Below are 19,723 nucleotides of genomic sequence, written 5' to 3'. Positions count from 1 at the left end.
TTGACCTGAGCGTCAAAATAATGTCAAATTCTAGTTTGGGAAGTTCAAAAACATATGTATATTTCGACTCGTCGCATATTTTCGAATTAATTATCTCCCCCCCCCCTCCATCTCGAAACACATTTAAAAATGTCCACGAAATACGACGATTTTTCAGTCATAATATCAAATATGCTCCTGCAGGAAAAAGGGTTAGGCTACTTGCTTCCAAATGCTGCTGAAATTTCGAATATATGGTTGCAAATATCGTAAATCATCTTCAAACCATAACAAAATATACAAGATTTATAAATAAAGTCGAAAACACCTTCGAAATACTCGATAGGCAACTTGAATAATTGATCGAAGTCGAAACACGGTGATTTTTCGTTCATAATGAGATTGCCCCTGCAAAAATAATCCATAGGCAACTCAAATAACACGACCAATCGGAAGGTTTGAGACTTGTGCTGTATTGAGACATTAATTTTGGCTATTTCACGGACACACAGCGCCATCTATCGAAAAAAAACCGAACCAAAAATCAAGATTTAAAAAGTGACAAAATGAGAGCTAGATATGCGCGTGGCGCTATCTCTCGGAATATTACGGAACTACGTCTAGAAAATGGGATAGAAAAGGGGTTTTCGACTTGCGTATATATCCAGCAGAAATTCAGTTTCGGGGCAAATTTAGTTTTTCACTTGCGTCTATATCCAGCATAATTTTCAGTTTTGGCGCAGCTCTAAAATTACTTTTCTGACTTGCGTCTATATCCAGCAGAAATTCAGTTTCGGCGCAAATTTTGTTGTTCACTTGCGTCTATATCCAGCAGAGATTTAGTTTCGGCGCAAATTTTATTTTTCACTTGCGTCTATATCCAGCAGAATTTTCAGCTTGGGCGCAGCTTCAAAAGTACTTTTCTAACTTGCGTCTATATCCAGCAGAAATTCAGTTCCGGCGCAGCTTCAAAATTACTTTTTCAACTTGCGTCTATATCCAGCAGAAATTCAGTTTCGGCGCAAATTTTGTTTTTCACTTGCGTCTATATCCAGCAGAGATTCAGTTTCGGCGCAAATTTTTAGTTTTCACTTGCGTCTATATCCAGCAGAATTTTCAGTTTCGGCGCAGCTTCAAAATTACTTTTCTAACTTGCGTCTATATCCAGCAGAAATTCAGTTTTGGCGCAACTTTTAAACAAGTTTTCCTGAGCTTTAGGAAGCTTTTGGAGATGTACGAGGTGTCGTTCGATGGGGTTTTCGAACACGGGGAATCCATTCCCGGTGTTAGTTTCCCTCCAAAGTTCAATGCTTTCAAAATAATCGAACTTTTTACTGAAAAGTTGAACTTTCAAGTGCAAAAATGCAACATGGAGTAATACGAATGGCATATTCGTAATCAGCGACGCTGAATTAGTAGTACTCGACCCTTCGAACGCTTAATTACTAATTAGTGAATAATTTAGAAACTGCGCCAAAAGTGAAAATCCTCCTGGATACAGACGCAAGTGAAAAACAAATTTCCGCGCTGAAACTGAATTTCTGCTGGATATATACGCAAGTCAAAAAACCCTTTTCTATCGCATTTTCTCGACGTAGTTCCGAAATATTCGAAAAGATTCTCATTCGTCATTTTTACAAACTTGATTTTTTAACAACCGAACAAAAGTTCCGTTTTATTCGGATAGATGGCGCTGCGTGTCCGTTGAAAAGTTGAACCAAAGTGGTTGCCTATCATGACCGATTTAGGCGAGTGATATATCGATTGTTAGGTTTTCAACGTCGTAGATATCGATTCCGGTATCCATTTTTCGATTAGAGTGAAAAATGAGACCGGAGACTGAGGAGAGAGGATAATTAAACAATCAACGCAATAATTAATATTTCAAATAAGAAATTTATTTTCAACTAAAAGTACCGACTTGATATAAACTTTGGTAAACATGATAATACATTTCGCTATTTTGTGATTTACACAGTTATATTTTTTTTCAAAAAATGGAAATAAAATAATAATTATAAAAAAAAAATAATAAACCTGTACAATGAACAGACAAGTAGTGACATTCGTTACAAAAAATAACACAAAAAGAGAAAAAAAAATACACGAGAAAAACATAATACGATATAACCAGTCACTTAACGAACGACAAAGAAAAAAAAAAGAAAAATTGACAACAAAATAGAGATCTGCATAATAATATTTATAAGAACGAATGTACATACAATATATTTTTCATTACGTAACAACGCGCCACATTGTATAGACTCGAGAACCGAATTAAAAAAAAAAAAAATTAAAAAGCACACGTCATAAAACAATAAAATAAAAAATGTACCACGGATAAGCGTTCAATGTGTACTAAGTAACCGATTTACACCTGAATTAAAAAATGAAAAATGTCTATTTACACACGACGAATTAGGTATTATTTAAAAAAGAAGAAAGAAAGAGAAAAAAAACAAAATACATAATAACAAAAATATCACATTTTTTTCGCAACGAAATTATACACTTATATTGTCTATTTATATTATAAAAAAAAGCATCGTGGAAAAAAAACCACGCCCACGCGACGACGTATATTTTGTTTCTATTTTTTTCTTTAAAAATTAGGTATTTTTTAATTTATTCGTAGAGCAACGATACTGCAGGCTAAAAATTAACGTAAGATTATCACATTATTTTTCGAAAATAAAATTATCCTTAATCGTCTCTCTATATAGCAAACAGGACACGATACTTTTGTACGACTTATTAAAATGGAAAAATCGTCGCAGCTGCGAGAGCGACGACGAATCACTTTGATAAAAATATACTTAATTAAGCTTTGCAGCACACGAACCTAACAACGCAAGGTGTGAAGTAGAAAAATTGAGACCTTAGAAAACAAAAAATTCGTAAAATTTCCAAGCTATAATACATTTTTCCTTTAAAAAAAAAAAAATTAATTTCACTTTTAAAGAGTACGATTTGTAATCATCGAGATGGCCATTTTTTTATTCTATTTTTTTCTTCAAAAACCCAAATCTTTTAAAAAGACTGATTCGATTTATTCATTTTAAATGAACCCGAAAATCTTTCAAAGTGCACTGAGCGTTCGACGCTATTCATCAGTTCCACAGATAGAAAAAACAACAACAAAAATAGCCCCATCTTCGATCACACGACAAGTTTCCAAATCTGGACCATTGAAAAATATTTTCGAAAAAAAAAATACTCAAACAATCGACCAGATAGGTTTGCACTTGAACGACAATATTCGTACTATTAGGGTCTCTCATTTCTGTTTTTTTCCACCAATTAAAACGCGGATGCTTGAATCGAAGAATCGAAACTGGGAGGGATGAGAGAGGGGGTGGGGGTGGGGGAGGGGATATTGGAAAAAAACTTACGGCGATAAAACAATGAATAGGTATACATAAAAACATCGTATAAAAAAAAGTAGTAATAATAATTATCAATTCGACGAAAGTTGAAAAGAGATAAGGCACTCCATGTTGTTTAACTGAAAACGGCTGTCGTCACAGAAATGCCGTTTCGTATTTCTGTAGTCACTAACTTTTGAAATGATGGTGCGAATTTTTTTGAGCTTTCTTCTTGCGCGCTGCTAACATATCGTAGAACGGATTGTGACTGATGCTTTGCCTGTGAACAAAAGAAAAAAGAATATTTAAGAAAAGTTTTTTTAAAAAAACACGACTTGATGCAATTTAGACAGAAATGACAGCAAAAAATTTTCGTCAAAAAATATCATTCTTTCAATTTTTGGCAATTGATGTAAAAAGTTGAGAAAAAAAAATATTTTTTTTGCAATTTTGGCTATTCCAGCCAAAAAAAGAAGCATTTTACTACATTTTGCCAAAAAAAAAAAAAAAAAAAAAAAAAAAAAAAAAGGATAAAACAGTCCAGAACTTGCCCATCTCCCTCCAAAAAAAGTAGGACTTTTGTTGGCAATTTTATTTTTAAAAAAAAGTAATGTTGGTCATCTTGGCAACAAAATAGACATTTTCTGAATTTCGACAGAAAAAAACATGACTATTTAGAAACTTTGGCAAGCAAGTAGCACTTGAAAGTCATTTTGTGCAAAAAATCAGGACCTTTTTTCCACAAAAATGTATAGTTTGTTCAATTATCTACAGAAAAAAAGTATTGTTAATAATTTTGTCAATGAACAGGATATTTTGAGAATTTTGGCAAAAAGCAGGATTTTTTTTTGCAATTTTGACTCAAAAAAACACATTAGAAATTTTTTTATAAAGATTTTTAAAGAATTTTTTTTGTAATAATTTCTACCAAAAATGATGTTTTTTCAATTTTTGCAAAAAAAAAGCAAGACTTTCCAATAATACAGAATGATGAAAATTTTATGACAATTTGAGTAAAAAAAAACAAGGTCTTTTCGCAATTTTCATTCAAAAAAAAGTATGATTTTCTGAAAATTTGGACAAAGAAGTGCACAAGTCATTTGATTTTTTAAATTATGGCAAAAAGGTCTTAATTTTATAAAAAGGAATTTTTTTCTTCGCAGTGATGGCGAAAAAGTGCGTCTTCTTTTCTATTTCAGTCAAAAAAAAAAAAAAAAAACTGGGTCTTTCTTCAGGTTTTGATACAAAACAGGACTTTTTGGAAACTTTGACAAAAAAACGAGGTTTTTTCGCATTTTTGTGAAAAAATAGGAATTTTTAAAATAAAAAAGCAGCTCTTTTGGCAGAAATATACAACTTTTTGGAAAATTTAGGCAAAAAAAAAACTCATTTCAACAAAACAAAATTTTTATGGAAATTTTATCAAAAAAAAACAGCAAATGGGTTTTTGGAATTTTTAGGAGGGGGAAGGGGGGAATTTTTTCCAAGTACAAAACAACAAGAAATGTTGACAAACAAAACCAAACTTGTTGGAAAATTCAACAAAAAAAAAGTATCACATGATGCAGTAATTTTAACGAAGACCGATTCTGTTACATTTTCAACTTTTTCGACAAATTTGATAAAACGTGAGTTTTTTTTTTAAATCAAATTTTGATTTTTAAAAAAAAACATATTTTTTGATAATGTTGGCAAAAAACAGAATTTTTTTGTAAATTTTGGCGAAAATAAACACGATTTTTCTGCAGTTTTGACAAAAAGCAGCACATTTAGAAATTTTGACAAAAGTAATACATATTTTTACAGAAAATTTTTACCAAAAGTTTTTTTTAGTTATTTGGAGGGAGAGGGGAGGGGAAGAGGAGGGAGTATCATTTTTTTCAATTTTTGAATCAAAAACAAGACTTTTTGACAACTTTGTCTAAAAACAGACTATTTCGGCAATTTTAGTAAAAAAAAGCAAGATTCAAAATTTCGCATAAAAAGTAAATAAATTTTAAAAAAAAGACTTTTCTTGAAAATTCTGGCAATTAAATTTATTTTTCATTTTATTTTTTTTGTATTTTTAGCCAGTCTCAATTTTTTTAAAACTGTTTTTTTTTTTTTTAATGTGACGTTGGCGAAAAAATGAGCTTTTCTGCAAATTTTGAAATACACAGAACTTTAATTTGGGCAAAATTTTGACAAAAAAAAAGATTTTTCGATAATTTTGGGCACAAAATAACATCCAGATTTAGGAATTTTTTTGCAATTTCGGCAAAAAAATGCATTATTTGAGCACTTGAATTTTTTTTGAAAATCAAACTTTTTTTTACCATTATGGCAAAATACAGTTTTTATAGCAATTCCCCCCCCCCCCCGCAATAAGTATTTTTTGTCATTTTGACCAAAATAGTGAAACTTTGGGCCATTATAACAGCAAGATTTAGGATTTTTTGGCAATTTTGGCAAAAAACTACATTTTTTAATTGATTTTTTTTACCAAAAAATACAGTTTGTATTGTAATTCACCCCCCCCCCATTTTCGTCAAAAAAATGATTTTCTGATCATTTTGGGGCAAAACAGGAAGATTTAGGATTTTTTCCCGCAATTTCGGCAAAAAAATAATACATTTTTTGAGTAAGTACTTGAATTTTTTTTTGAAAATTCAACTTTTTTACTATTTGTGAAAAAATACAGTTTTTATAGCAATTTTGCCCTCCCCCCCCCCCCCCCAATCAGGCTTTTTCGTCATTTTGAACAAAAAATTACGACTTTCTGGAACTTTTTAATAATGTTGACAAAAAAGACGAAACTTTGTGGAAATTTAGACAGAAAAAAAATATTTTTTTGTTAATGTTTGGGCCGAAACAGCGAGATTTAGGATTTTTTTGCAATTTTGATATTTTTTGAGTACTTAATCAGGCTCTTTTGTCATTTTGGTCAAACAAGTACAATTTTTTCTATTTTTTAAAATAATTTGACAATTTTGACCAGAATTAGAAATTTTTGGCAATTTCGACAAGAATTGGATATTTTTGACAATTTTAACCAAATTTCTGACAATTTTGATCACAAATTGCGAATTTTTGATAGATTTGTCCAATATTAGACAATTTTGACTAAAATTATATATTTTTGACATTTTTTACCAGAATTGGAAATTTTTGGCAATTTTGACCAAAGCTAGAAATTTTTGACAATTTTGACCAGAATTAAAAATTTTTGACAATTTTGACCAGAATTAAAAATTTTATGCAGTTTTGACCAGAATTGCATATTTCAGACAATTTTAACCAAAATTATAAATTTTTGATAGTTTTGATCAAATTTAGAAATTAATGGCAATTTTGAACAAAATTGGAAATTTTTGGTAATATTTGACCAGAATTGGAAATTTTTGACAATTTTGACTACAATTGAAAAACTTTGACGATTTTGGCCAAAGTAGAAATTTATTGACAATTTGGGCCAAAATTAGAGACGTGTTTGACAATTTTGACTAGAACTAAGTAAGTATAAACTTTTGACAATTTTTACCAGAGTTGGATATTTTTGACAATTTTAACCAAAATTAGAAAATTTTGACAATGTTGACCAAAATTGGACATTTCTGACAATTTTGACCACAAATTGGGGATTTTTGATAGATTTGTCTAATATTAGACATTTTTGACAATTTTTTGATTAAAAATTATATATTTTTGACATTTTTAACCAAAATTGCAAATTTTTGACAATTTTGACAGAAAAAGGGGGGGGGTCTGTTTCACAAAAAATCGACGATTTAAAACTATAGGCGAATTTTTACGACTTTCAAAAGGCTTTTTTAACCGGTTCTAGAATATTTTCAATTCAAAATTGGGGGAAATACCAATTCTTTTGATTTTCAGCCAATTTCATTTTGACGAAATTTTTTTCGAATTCATTATTATCTATACCTTATGCATTTGATCCATTCTTCTTTTTCTTCTTTGGTTGCAGCTGACATTCTATATACGGTATGTTTGCCTGTGAAAAGAAAACATTACAAAAATTATTCAACATTATCGTAACTATAAATAAATAACCCTCGCAATGTTAAAAAAATCGAGATAATTTGAAATATTTCATCTCAAATTTTCCTCAACTTGAAATTACGCAATAAAAGTCTACTTCGAAACTGAACTTAGTGAGCCAATCTAAGTACACAACGCAGTATACGACTCACAATCAAAAAGGACACAGACACTGTGAAATAATCTAAAGGGTTAAAATCCAAGCCAATCGTATACTCGACGTACCTTCGACAACTTTGCCTTCGCTATCGGTTTTGCAAGCTTTGATGAATTCGGATGCGGTCGCGTATAACTCGAAACAATGCGGTTTATTTCTATCCGATGCTTCTCGCACTTGAATATTCTCCAATGGAATGATACCTCTCGGCTCTTTGTCCGTCGTGTACTCGAAATAATACAAACAGTTATCGTTCAATATGAACCATCGACGTTTCCAGCTTTTGTAACGTCCACCTGCCAAACAAACAACACAAATACACAATATAAGTACGAGTAATATGCTCAAAATATCAATTACCTATACAGCTACATAATCAAAGCAACTTTTAATTAAACTAAAAAGCTCTACATTACAATGCTTACGGGATGTTTTGACGCCTCAAACGAAGCCAAAAAGACGACAAGCTACACAGACACACCGAAGTTTAGCCAAACGTCTCATAAAACAGAGAACCTGGCGCCTTATAAATTAAACAATTTGTACTCTCGGTCGTCTTCTCTTCGTATCTATAGTCGGTGTCTTTGCTTCGGATATTTTAACACCCGCTAAGCGTGTCTCGCGATCAACCCCCCTCTCCTCCTCCCCCTCCTTGCTTTATAAATAACCCTCTCCCTTGGGTGCCTTTTCCTCATCCGAGTGATTAAATCTACCACAAGTTCACTATTCGAAAGGAGACGAGGATACCATACTAAAACTGCACGTACATATATTGCACCAAAGCAGCACAACAACAACAACAACAACGCACCCTTGTACCCTAAAAATCCATCTCCTTTTTTCCCACCAATTAACCTTTTGCGAGCTTAGAAAAGGATTTTGAATTTTGATTAATTACCTATTCCCGCAGCAAGCTACGTTGTTATTTTACTTGAAAATAATGAATTCGTTCGCGTCTCTGGAACGAGAGAGCTTAAGACGTTACTGCTTAAAAAATAACACCGAGTTGGCGAAAATATTTCCAAGGTCTTTCGCAACAACAACAACAACGTAGTACCAGGTACTATTAAAACCGACCTGACCCCGCCTGACCCGCAGAAGTCGACCGGATCGGACCGGACCGTCTTGTCGATGAGCTTCTTGTAATGGGAAAATTTTCATTTTTATACAATTTTTACTTATTCTTTGTTTGGGTTTCTTTAATTAATTTTATACGTTGCAAAATATAATTGAATAAATTTATACACGTCTTAGGTACACACAGGACAGGTGGGTAGAAAAAAAGGTACACGTCGTGTTGAATAAGTTATTTTGGTTGAACATTAAAAAATAGCAACCCCCTTCCCTCCCTCCCCTTCGCGTACGCTGCAATTTTACGAGTACAAACAATAGAATTTTTTCTTCGTTGAACCAGATATTTATATGAGTAATTTTTTTAAAATAACTTCTCAAGATAATTTTAAAAAATACAGGAAACAAAACGCCGGGGTTTCAAAAATACAAAAATGCAATCATTCATCTGCCAATTTCGATGTTATGGTTATCGTTAAGGCCTCCTGATCGAAAATCCATTAATCGAACCGCCAAAAATCGTTTGATAAAAGATTTCCAATTTCAATTATACAACTTCATTGAACATACTCATCAATTTCAACTTCAAACAGAGACTTTTGGATCAAAAATCGATTATGATGGAAAATCGACTATTCCAAATGCAAAAATCGATTGACTTGCGATTTCTTTCTCATATGATCGAATCTCCTCAAAATGAAGAATCGATTTCAGACCTGAAAAAAATACTTTGTCGAAACGAAAGTCGATAATGATCGAAAATCGATTAATCGAACCAGAAAAATCGACTCATTTGCAAAATTTGATCCTGGGATCAATCATTTTCGAAATAAAAAATTAATTATTCTTAAATAATCAATTTTAGCCTCAAAAAATGGATCAAAAAATCGTTCATGATCGAAAACAGACTGATCGAATGCCAAAAATCGATTAATTTGCAGTTTTTAATGTCATAATAAATAATCGAAATTGCTCAAAATGACAAATTAATTTTCGCCTCAAAAAAATCGATAAATCGAACTTCAATAATCGATTAATTTGAAATTTCAATTTTTTTCCCCCAAAAATGGACTTCTGTATCAAAAATCCGTAATGACCGAAAATAAAAAAATCGCATTTTGAAAGTCGATAAATCGAATTTTGAAAATCGATAAATCGAACTTTGAAAATCGATAAATCGAACTTTGAAAATCGATAAATTAGTGACTTTCGATGTCACTAGTTCAAATATGCTCAAAATGAGTAATCAATTTTGGCGTCAAAAATGGACTAAAAAGTCGATCATGGTCGAAACTCAATTAATCGAACGGCAAAATCGATTTACTTGCGATTTTCGACCCCATGAGATCGAAAGTGCTCAAAATTAATAATGAATTTTTCGCTCAAAAATACGACTTTTGAATCAAAAATCGATTAATTCGCGAGTTTCCATCCCTTTGCTAAAAAAATGGACTTTTGGAACAAAAAATCGTGCGAGATCGAAAATCGATTCGTTTACAATTTTCGATCTGACAAGGTTGAAAATTCTTAAAATAAATAATCAATTTTAGCGACAAAAATGAACGAAAAATTCGATCATAATCGAAGATCGAAAAATCGAACGCCAAAAATCGATTCATTGCGATTTTCGATCTCATATGATCGAACATGCTCAAAATAAAACATGAGTTTTTGCCAAAAAAATACGACTTTTGCATCAAAAATCGAGAAATCGAACTTGAAATATCGATATATTCGCGATTGTTAATCTCTTCTCCTCAAAATTGGTACTTTAGAGTTTTTAGAGTCAAAATTCGATCATGATCCAAAATCGATAACTCAGACTACAAAAATCGATTCTGATGGAAAATCGATACATCAAACTTCAAAAATCGATTCATTTGTGATTTTAGATCGCACAAATTCAAACATGATAAAAATGAATTATCAATTTTTGGAGTTAAAAATGGATTAAAAAGTCGACATTACCGAATAGAACGCCAAAAATCGATTTATCAGTGATTTTCGAACTCGTATCATCGAATATGCTAAAAAGTCAAGGTCAATTTCTACCACAAAAATAAGAAACTTGCAGATTAGAAATTGATCGCGATCAAAAATCGATTAATCGAACATCAAAAATCGATTTATCTGCGAAATTCGATCCTATATCTGATGAGTTATGTTCGGAACGAAAAATTCGAATTCATTCTACAAATTGAACTTTTGAATTAAAAAAATCGATTATGATCGAAAATCGATGAATCGAACATCAAAAATCGATTCATCTGCGAAATTCGATCCCATCTGGTGAGTTATGTTCGAAACGAAAAATTCAAATTCATTTTACAAATTGGACTTTTGAACAAAAAATCAACTAAGATCGAAAATCGATTCATTTTGATTTTTCGATCTCATACATGATCGAACACACATTCAAAATGACAAATAATTTTTGCTTCAAAGATACAGGATTTTCCGACTTTTGCGAAAAAAATCGATTCATTCTCAATTTCGATTTATACGCTTCGAAAATTGAACTTTATTTGGATCAAAAATCGGTCACGATCGAACATCGACAACTCGAATTTCAAAAATCGATTCACTTGTAATTTTAGATCTCACAAAATGAAGCCTGCCTCATTTTGGCGTCAAAAATGCACTACAAAGTCGATCATGATCGAAAATCGATTAATCGAACGCCACCAATCGATTCATTGCGATTTTTGGTCTCGTATGATCGAACATGCTCAAAAATCGATCACAATCGAAATAGATGAATAAAAATCTCAAAAATCGATTTATTTGTAATTTCAGATCTCACAAAATCAAACAAGCTCGAAATGAATAATTCATTTTGGCGTCAAAAAATGCACTAAAAAGTCCATTATGATCGAAAATTGAATAATTGAACGCGAAAAAAACGATTCATTGCGATTTTTAGTCTCATAATATCGTACATATTCAACATGAAAAATGAATTTTTGCCTAAAAAATGGGACTTTTAAAATCGATTATGATCCAAAATCGAAAACTCAAACTACAAAAGTCGATCAAGATCGATAATCTAATAATCGAACGCAAAAAATCAATTCATTGCGATTTTTGGTCTCATAGGTACATAATCAAACATATGTACAAATCGATTACTATCGAAAATCGAATAATCGAACGCCAACAATCAATTCATTGCGATTTTTGGTCTCATATATGATCGAATGTACTCAAAATGAAAAGTAATTTTTTTCCTAAGAAATGGGACTTTTGGATCAAAAATCGATCATGATCGAAAATCAACAACTCGAACTTCAAAAATCGATTCATTTGTGATTTTAGATCTCACAAGGACAAACATGCTCAAAATGAATAATCAATTTCGGCGTCAAAAAATGCACTAAAGAGTCGATCATGATTGAAAATCGAATAATCGAACGCCAAAAATCGATTCGTTGCGATTTTTGTTCTCTTATGATCGAACATACTCAAAATGAAAAATACATTTTTTCTTAAAAAATAGGACTCTTGAATCAAAAATCGATCATGATCGAAAATCGAAAACTCAAACTACAAAAATCGATCATGATCGAAAATCGATAATTCAAACTTTAAAAATCCATTCTTTTGTAATTTTATATCTCACAAGGTCAAACACGATCAAAACGAATGATCAATTTTGGCGTCAAAAAAAGCACTAAAAAGTCGATTATGATTTAAAAGCGATTAATCGAATGCCGAAAATCGATTTATTCGCCATTTTCCATCACATAAAGTTATTCTTCGTTTCTATTCGAAAAAATGGGCCCAAAAATAACCTTTTTTCCTCTCTGAAATCGATTTTTTAATCCATCGATCGGTGTTTTCAAAGATGATCGAGAGCCTCGAACTTTCTGAACACGAATATGAAATTAGATCCCCAGTTAGCCACTCTTGAAGGCTCAATTTGGTGATACTGTTTCCTCAAAATTGGCTTTTTCACCAAACTGATTCAGACTGATTCATCGTTCATGTGAAGAGTACCACCATCCTCCCTTCTCTCCCCTCGCCCATCTTTTTTCAATTTGTCAAGCTCCCAGCTTGAAAGACCAAAAAAAAAAAAACTCCATATTTACACATTAAAAATAGTACTTCAAATTTCATTTATACCTTGTTTCCACAGCCAGCCTTCTTTATCTGGATTGAAGAAAGTGTGCATTAAATCGTTACCATCGTCCTCTGGTATCTTGAACGGTTCTGTTTTAATACTTTCGTATAAACTCTGCAAAAAAACAAAACAAAAACCAAAATTAACACCTCATCATAATAACATCGAATACCTCCTAGACCACCTATAACTAACGTAAACTCAACATCGCAATTTGTGAACTGGGCAAGGCTTAAAATCTAGACCGATTAAGTTACCGGACTAGGAAAAATTTTAATTATAAATTCTCACGGTCGTCGTTTAGCTGCTACTGCTGCAAAAAACCGACGTTTAAATTACCATCGCGGGCGCGAGCTCGAGCTCGAGTTGGTAAATAAAAACAAGGCCATTTTCCTTCGGCGGGTTATATACTCGTACTTTAGATGCATATAGATATTGGTGGAGGGAATCGCGTGAGCTTTGCCATGTAATCCCCAAACACTCTTTGAGCAATATACCTACCTACCTACCTACCTACCTACCTACCTACCTACTAATACGTGTAATCCGGGCGCAAAATTTTTATTTTCACCTTATACTGTCTTGTAGTAAGGTAAATGCGAACTGTGGAGCTACACATAAGCGGATACTCCGTATTATCATAACCCTATAGAATGGTCCGATTACTACTGTGCGAAGAGTTTAATTAAAACCCATCATATCGTCATATATATATACACAATACACATTACAGCTACGACTACGACTATGCCATGGCTGCATAACTTTCTCGTTCGTCGCCAATTTCACCTTTCCTCTCTGTCTCTCTCTCTCTGCAAGGCACTTTCGACCGTTCGTACTAAATTTACCTACAAATCACGCGTAACCGATTAATTACCAGCCTTAGATACGCGTTACCGCGTTTGTTTCACCAATAAACAATGAAATTTTCATCGATGTTATACCTAACTGGGCATATAAGGTTACTAGGTATAGAAGAGCTCCGCACAAGACAATTTCGGACGCAGCTGCAGAAATAATACGCGAAATTATATCCGATTAACCAGCGCGACTATATTTTTGTTATTAGCAAAATTTATGAAATCGATTTCAACTTGGACGTAGTAGGTCTATAAGTATCGAATACGCTTCGAGGCCATTTTTGGATTCTCAGCTCAAACTGCCCTCACCAATTCAAGGATAGGATACACTTATCCGTTCCAAGGACCTGGTACCATATAGCCAGAGGTCACCGAAGATAATCAACTTGGACGCAGAGAATTTGTTCATCACGTGTTTGTTTTCAGTTTGGATACTCGTGTTTGCGTTGCTTGTAGTACGTAAGAAGATTATTTCGGACAGATATAATCGCCGAGAAATTACCTTTAGATTTATATAGCATTTGTTAAAGGTTTCGCGAAATAGGTCGTTCTGAAAGGCGAGAGCAAAGATGTGAAGAGGGGAACGTGGATCGACCGAGTTTGCTGTTAGTTTGAATGATATTTTATAAGCTTGAGTAGAAATTATGTTTCAATTTAACATAAGTGGCCTTTTGAATACCATAATGCGAAATTGAGGTGTTTTTTCATGTCTGATATAAGGGAACACTCGCACCTAGGTGTCTGTCTATGATTTGAACGAGGAGGCGATTTTTGGAAAGAGCATGGCCTGAACCCCCCCCCCCTCCCACCTCAAAATGCAAAATTTCAGCTAATCAAACTGATTTCTAGATACTTGGAGAATTATTGAAAATCAAAAATTAGGGATTTTTTTTGTTAATTTTCAATATTTTTCATTTTTTCTTTTCAATTTTATCGAAACTTCCAATATTGTATTATCAGTTTTTGATTTCATTCGCAGATCACAATTTAACTTCCAGTTTTCAGTTTTACAATCATTTTTCAATTTTACTTTCTATTTTTCAATTTTTAGTTTTCTTATCATTTTTTGATTAGGTATATTTTCATGAACTTATTTTCAGGTCTAAGTATTCATTTTATATTTTCATTTTTTCATTTTGATCCAGACCTCTTCTGTTTCTTGATTGTTAACACGATACTTTCAGTCTTTTCTTCGCATATATGCTATTCCACTCCTTCTTTTCTTGTGGACGGCCATCATCTGCTTCACTCGGTATGCATTTCTCTAGAGTTGAGCCTTTTCTCCAGTTCTTTTATTTCCTGGCACTTCTCCTCATACCATTCATTTTTGGTCATTCTGCATATTCCCATGATCTCGTTATTTAGTGCGGTGTATTCACTACTTGGTCTGTTTGCTTTTCTTCGTTCTTCCATCAGATCCAGTATCTCTTGAGTCATCCATGGTTGGTGTTTTCTTTTTCCTTTGAGTGGAATAGACTTTTCTGCTGCTGTTTTAACCTTTTGCTTCCATTCTTGCCACTTTTCTTCGATACCTTGTTCTTCTTCCAACTTGTCTTCCTTTTGTTTCTCCAGTTCTTCTTGAAATTTCTTTTGCACACGTTTTGATTTGATTTTTGTAATGTCAAGTTGTTGGTATCGTTCTTTGCTCTTTTTCTGGCTCTTCAAGACTATCTGGCATTTTGCAGCAAATAGCTTCCCATACAACAATGACTATTCTAATTTCTATGTGAATGTCGACCCATCCACATCCGTCACTTTTGGATCCCACATGTCGATGTGAATTTCGACCCTGTGATGAGCCAATTGTCAGTGTCGACATGAATGCAGATCAACATCAGTCGACAATTACATCGACAATTAGCTCAACAAGGGGTCAAAATTCACATTGACATGTGGCATCCAAAAATGACGGATGTGGATGGATCGACATTCACATCAAAATTTATGTTGACTTCCTGCTTTGTAAAATTATAAAATTTGAGTTTAAAAATTAATTTTTTTTTCAAAAATGATTTCCTCTGATGCGGCTATTGCTCATGAGTCATGCTGAAAGCAGCATTGATGCCAAATCCACTTCCGAAGAAGTACAGACGAAAAGTCTGTATAATCAAAAAGTTGAACAGAAAATCCTTATATCAAAGATGATGCAATACTTTATCTAAGAGTACTAAACTAATCCATTTTCATGTCGACATGTCGATGTTGATGTTGATGTGAAATTCAACATCAACAAATACGTACATCCACAATATCAACATCATATCATCTACAACTCCAAACAGTGGAAAAGTGAATAATTTCATCAATGCCCTAAAAAATTTGTTTTCCTCATTGAACAAGATCATATTTTTGAATGTTTACTAAACTTTTACACACTAAAACAGAAATTTTAATTCTGAAAAATTGGTCGACATAGTTGTAGATGTAAATTTCGAGCATCGAATTTTACATCTACATGTCGAGATGGCATGTCAAGGTATCAGAAATAATGAGAAAATTTTGAAACTTTTCATTTACCTGGCTTTTGTATGGACAGAAGATTCCTACTAAATAAATAATTGGTCACTTTTCCATCATTATATTGGAAAAAAAACGTAGTCGATGTAAATGTCGACGTCTACAATTGTTGTGCAGGTTCCCATCAGAGTTGCATTCAGCACCAGCATATGTATGACAGTTCTTCACTGTGTTCTTGAATCTTTCTTTTACGCGTATGTAGTCAATCTGATTTCTGACTCAATCTCCAGGACTGATCCACATGTAATGTAGGGACCCTGCCCTAAGACGGCGCAATTTTTTTCCCAAGGGCTGGTACTCCTAAAGTATCCAACCAAAATGGATAAAAATTTGATGGAAGGTCCCTTTAGACTATCTACTAGTTACCACCAGAAACGTAAAACTTTTGGTTTCAAACTCTTGTCTCAATCAAATGAATTGTAAATAAGTTCAAATGCACCGAGCTAAGATGGCGCAAATCCAATTTTAATGTAAAACTGTTGACTATATCATTTGAATTTGATTGAAATTATTATGTTGAATGCATTAGGGTCCCTAATTTACCCCCAACTTTTTTTTGTTTGAGGCTGTTAGATGTTTTTTTTAATTATTTGGCTGACAATCCTGCTTTTTTCAATATTTTTGCAATAATACCTTTTTATGAAATATTTTAAACAGAAACATGTAACATTATGCACACAATATACACTACTACATGATTCATCTAAATCTGCCTGTTTTTGTTGCTGCGCCATCATAGGACTGGTTATACAAATTCAAATTTTAGTCAATTTATGAATGAACATAAACACTAATGAAAAAACTGAGTAGCGCATTAGAAAGTAGATGAAATTTAACACATTATGAGATACCTTCAGTCACATTTAGCAATGAAACCAATTTGGAAGAGCTTCCGGCAAAAATTGCAATGATCGAATTTTTAAGCAAAAAAACAAAAATACATTCTCAAGAAAGCAATTGGTAATTGTTCAAGCGGATGTGACTATAGTATGTAAAAAGTCAAGAATGTGAAGCACAGACCGTGTGCAGTTGGTTTTTACATCAGCGTTGCCAGACGCCAGAAATTTGAATTGTGCTGTCTTAGGAACTGCGCCATCACATCATAGGGCAGGGTCCCCTACAATCTTCTTTCATGCTGTTGGAACCAGGTATTGCAAATCACTAGATCGTGTCTTTCTGCGAACTCTACAAGCATTTCACATCTTTCGTTCTGCTCTCCAAGTGTGTACCTCCCTGCAACTTGGCTACCATGATTGTTCCAGAATTTGGCATTGAAGTCTCCCATCAGAAACACAACATCATTGTTTTTCAAACAGCTCATCACTTCTTCTAGAGGTCATTGTAGAAGTTGTTGATTTCTGCTGTACTGCTTTCTGCTGTTGGCGCATAAACTCAAATTATCATGATTGGTTTTGGCTTCACCTCCAATCTCACAAATATTATCCTCTCTGATTTTGACATTATGGCACTGATTTTATCACTGATTCAGATACATATTAATACATCCACACCTAGCTCATGTGTGTCTTTCCCAGTGTAAATCATTTCATAATCTTTATCTGCCCAGTTTCTACCATTTCCAGTCCATTGGGTCTCCCTCATTCCTAATACGTCGATTTGTAATCTCCTGGCTTCCATAACTACATTAGCAAGTTTTCCAATACTGCACAAAGTTCTCACATTCCAGGTTGCGACGTTGATATTGTTCCGCCTTGTTTTGACTCTGCATATTCTTCGCACCCTATCCAGCTGCCTTGCCAGATGAGAATTAGCCTGACAGAGACTTATTGCCATTGCTAAATTGATGTCCATATAATTCTAGGGAGTGTAATGGTGGTGGTTTCCCATTGCCTTCCACCATGATTTTCTGTTGGGGTTTATTCCCTTAGCCAAATTTGCCAGTTTTTAGGCACTGGTATTCGCCTTCTCACTCTGAAGCTGTTGCGCTACCCTGGGGCTGGAACTAGTGAGTTGTTGGTGTTCTGCAGCTCTTATGCATTCTTGTTTGTAATCCCTATTTATGTAGAGGTTTGGCCTTCCACTCTTGCCACCCCTCTCCATTGTTCCACCAACTGGAGAATTCTGCTTAGGCCATGTTTATCAATTCTGAGCCCATTGAACAGCAACATGTTACCACCCTGCACAACGTGGATGCTCAGAATACCCCTGGTGTTGTCTTCACCTACTCATCTGTCCTTGGGCACTGGCTCCTCTTGATGATCTGATCTACTACATAGAGACTACCTCTAGCAACAACAACCTGTGCCCTAGTTCCTGATTTTATTTTCCAATTTCAATTTAATTTTACAAGTTTTCAATGTATCACTCTATAGTTTCCAATTTTATGATCAATTTTCAGTTTTCAATCAAATACCTACATATTTATTTTCAGTTTTTATTTCTTTTTCCAACATTCTCAAATTTCATTCTACATAATTTTTTTATCTACTTTGCAAAATTTTGAATTTCAAATTCAAGTTTTTAATTTTGATTTTAATTTACAAATTCCACTTTTAATTTTAATCTACGTTTTCAATCAAATACTCAAAACGTTCAATTTCATTTTCAGTAAAGTACCCTATTATGATTAGTTTTTCTGGGTTTCCAATTTAATTTTTCTGTTTTTTGTTCCATTTTCAATTTTCAACAGTTAATTTCATTTTCAGTGTTTTTCTATGTTTTTGATAGAATGTTTAGAATTTTTGATTTAATTTCAGGATCTTTCATCACATTTTGCATTTCTTGAAGCATTTCGAATTTTTTCTGGATTGGGGGAGGGGGGCATTGAAACAAAAAATTCAATCCACTCAAAAAAGTGATATTATGAGTATCTAAATATTTATTTTCGAATGCTCCAATTCCGATTCTAAAATCAAAAAAAAAAAAAAAAAACCTGATCCCCAAAACAGACTATAGAGAAGGAGTTGGAGCTCAAAATTTCGAAAAATGAAAATCGATTTTTAAACAACGGTTTTCAAGGCTACTGATTTATTGATCTGATAACCATATCGGGGAACCAAATTTTCATCAATAGGTACACTATAAAAAAGTTTTCTATGTTCAAAACCATCTATGTATTAATTTTTTTTACAATAAATAACGACAATTTCTCGTGAAAAATAACAATTTCTGAAAGTTTTAAAAATTCATAAAAAAATTGAAAATCAATAATTCAGCCTTCTGAAATTTTCATCATCAACATTTTGGAATTTTCTGTTTTTCAAATCAACGGACACGTCAAAATATCGAAAACCTCATTTTGAAAAAAGACTCACAACGTATTTCATGAAAAACACCCTTCATTTATATCGATTCTACGTACAGCAGAACTCATATTCGTACTTCGAATAATCATCCTACAATGAATTTCCCTCAATAAAACCCATTTCTCAAATACACAAGGAAGTCAAAATGAGATACGAAACTAACACGAAACATTCGGTTCTTCCCTCTCTTTAGCCCTCCTCCAGACAGCATTTCGAACTCGAACCCTCTTTTACGTACGTACCTAGACCTACGTTTTCGTGTAAAAGTTGGCATTTAAAATTGATAATAATAAAACCGAAAATTAAAAATATTCCATAATTCCGGGGAATAAAGTAGCGGTTTCACG

At 33.1% G+C, this 19,723-nt stretch overlaps 1 protein-coding gene across 3 annotated transcripts in view; it reads right to left on the bottom strand.

Moving 5' to 3' along the window:
• Positions 1-1,855: 1,855 nt before the first annotated feature.
• The window catches only part of step (cytohesin steppke), a 138,703-nt gene continuing 120,835 nt past the window's right edge, over positions 1,856-19,723 (bottom strand). For all 3 annotated transcript variants that reach the window (XM_065364546.1, XM_065364537.1, XM_065364555.1), the window contains 4 exons: positions 12,736-12,847; positions 7,611-7,838; positions 7,269-7,338; positions 1,856-3,627 (listed from right to left, as the gene is read on the bottom strand). In XM_065364546.1, coding sequence (XP_065220618.1) covers positions 3,537-3,627; positions 7,269-7,338; positions 7,611-7,838; positions 12,736-12,847 — 501 coding nt within the window. In that variant the 3' untranslated portion in view covers positions 1,856-3,536. The remainder of the gene's footprint in view (positions 3,628-7,268; positions 7,339-7,610; positions 7,839-12,735; positions 12,848-19,723) is intronic.

The sequence above is a fragment of the Planococcus citri genome, chromosome 1 (assembly GCF_950023065.1).
Source record: "Planococcus citri chromosome 1, ihPlaCitr1.1, whole genome shotgun sequence".
Lineage (NCBI taxonomy): Eukaryota > Metazoa > Arthropoda > Insecta > Hemiptera > Pseudococcidae > Planococcus > Planococcus citri.
This window is presented reverse-complemented; position numbering and strand designations above follow the sequence as displayed.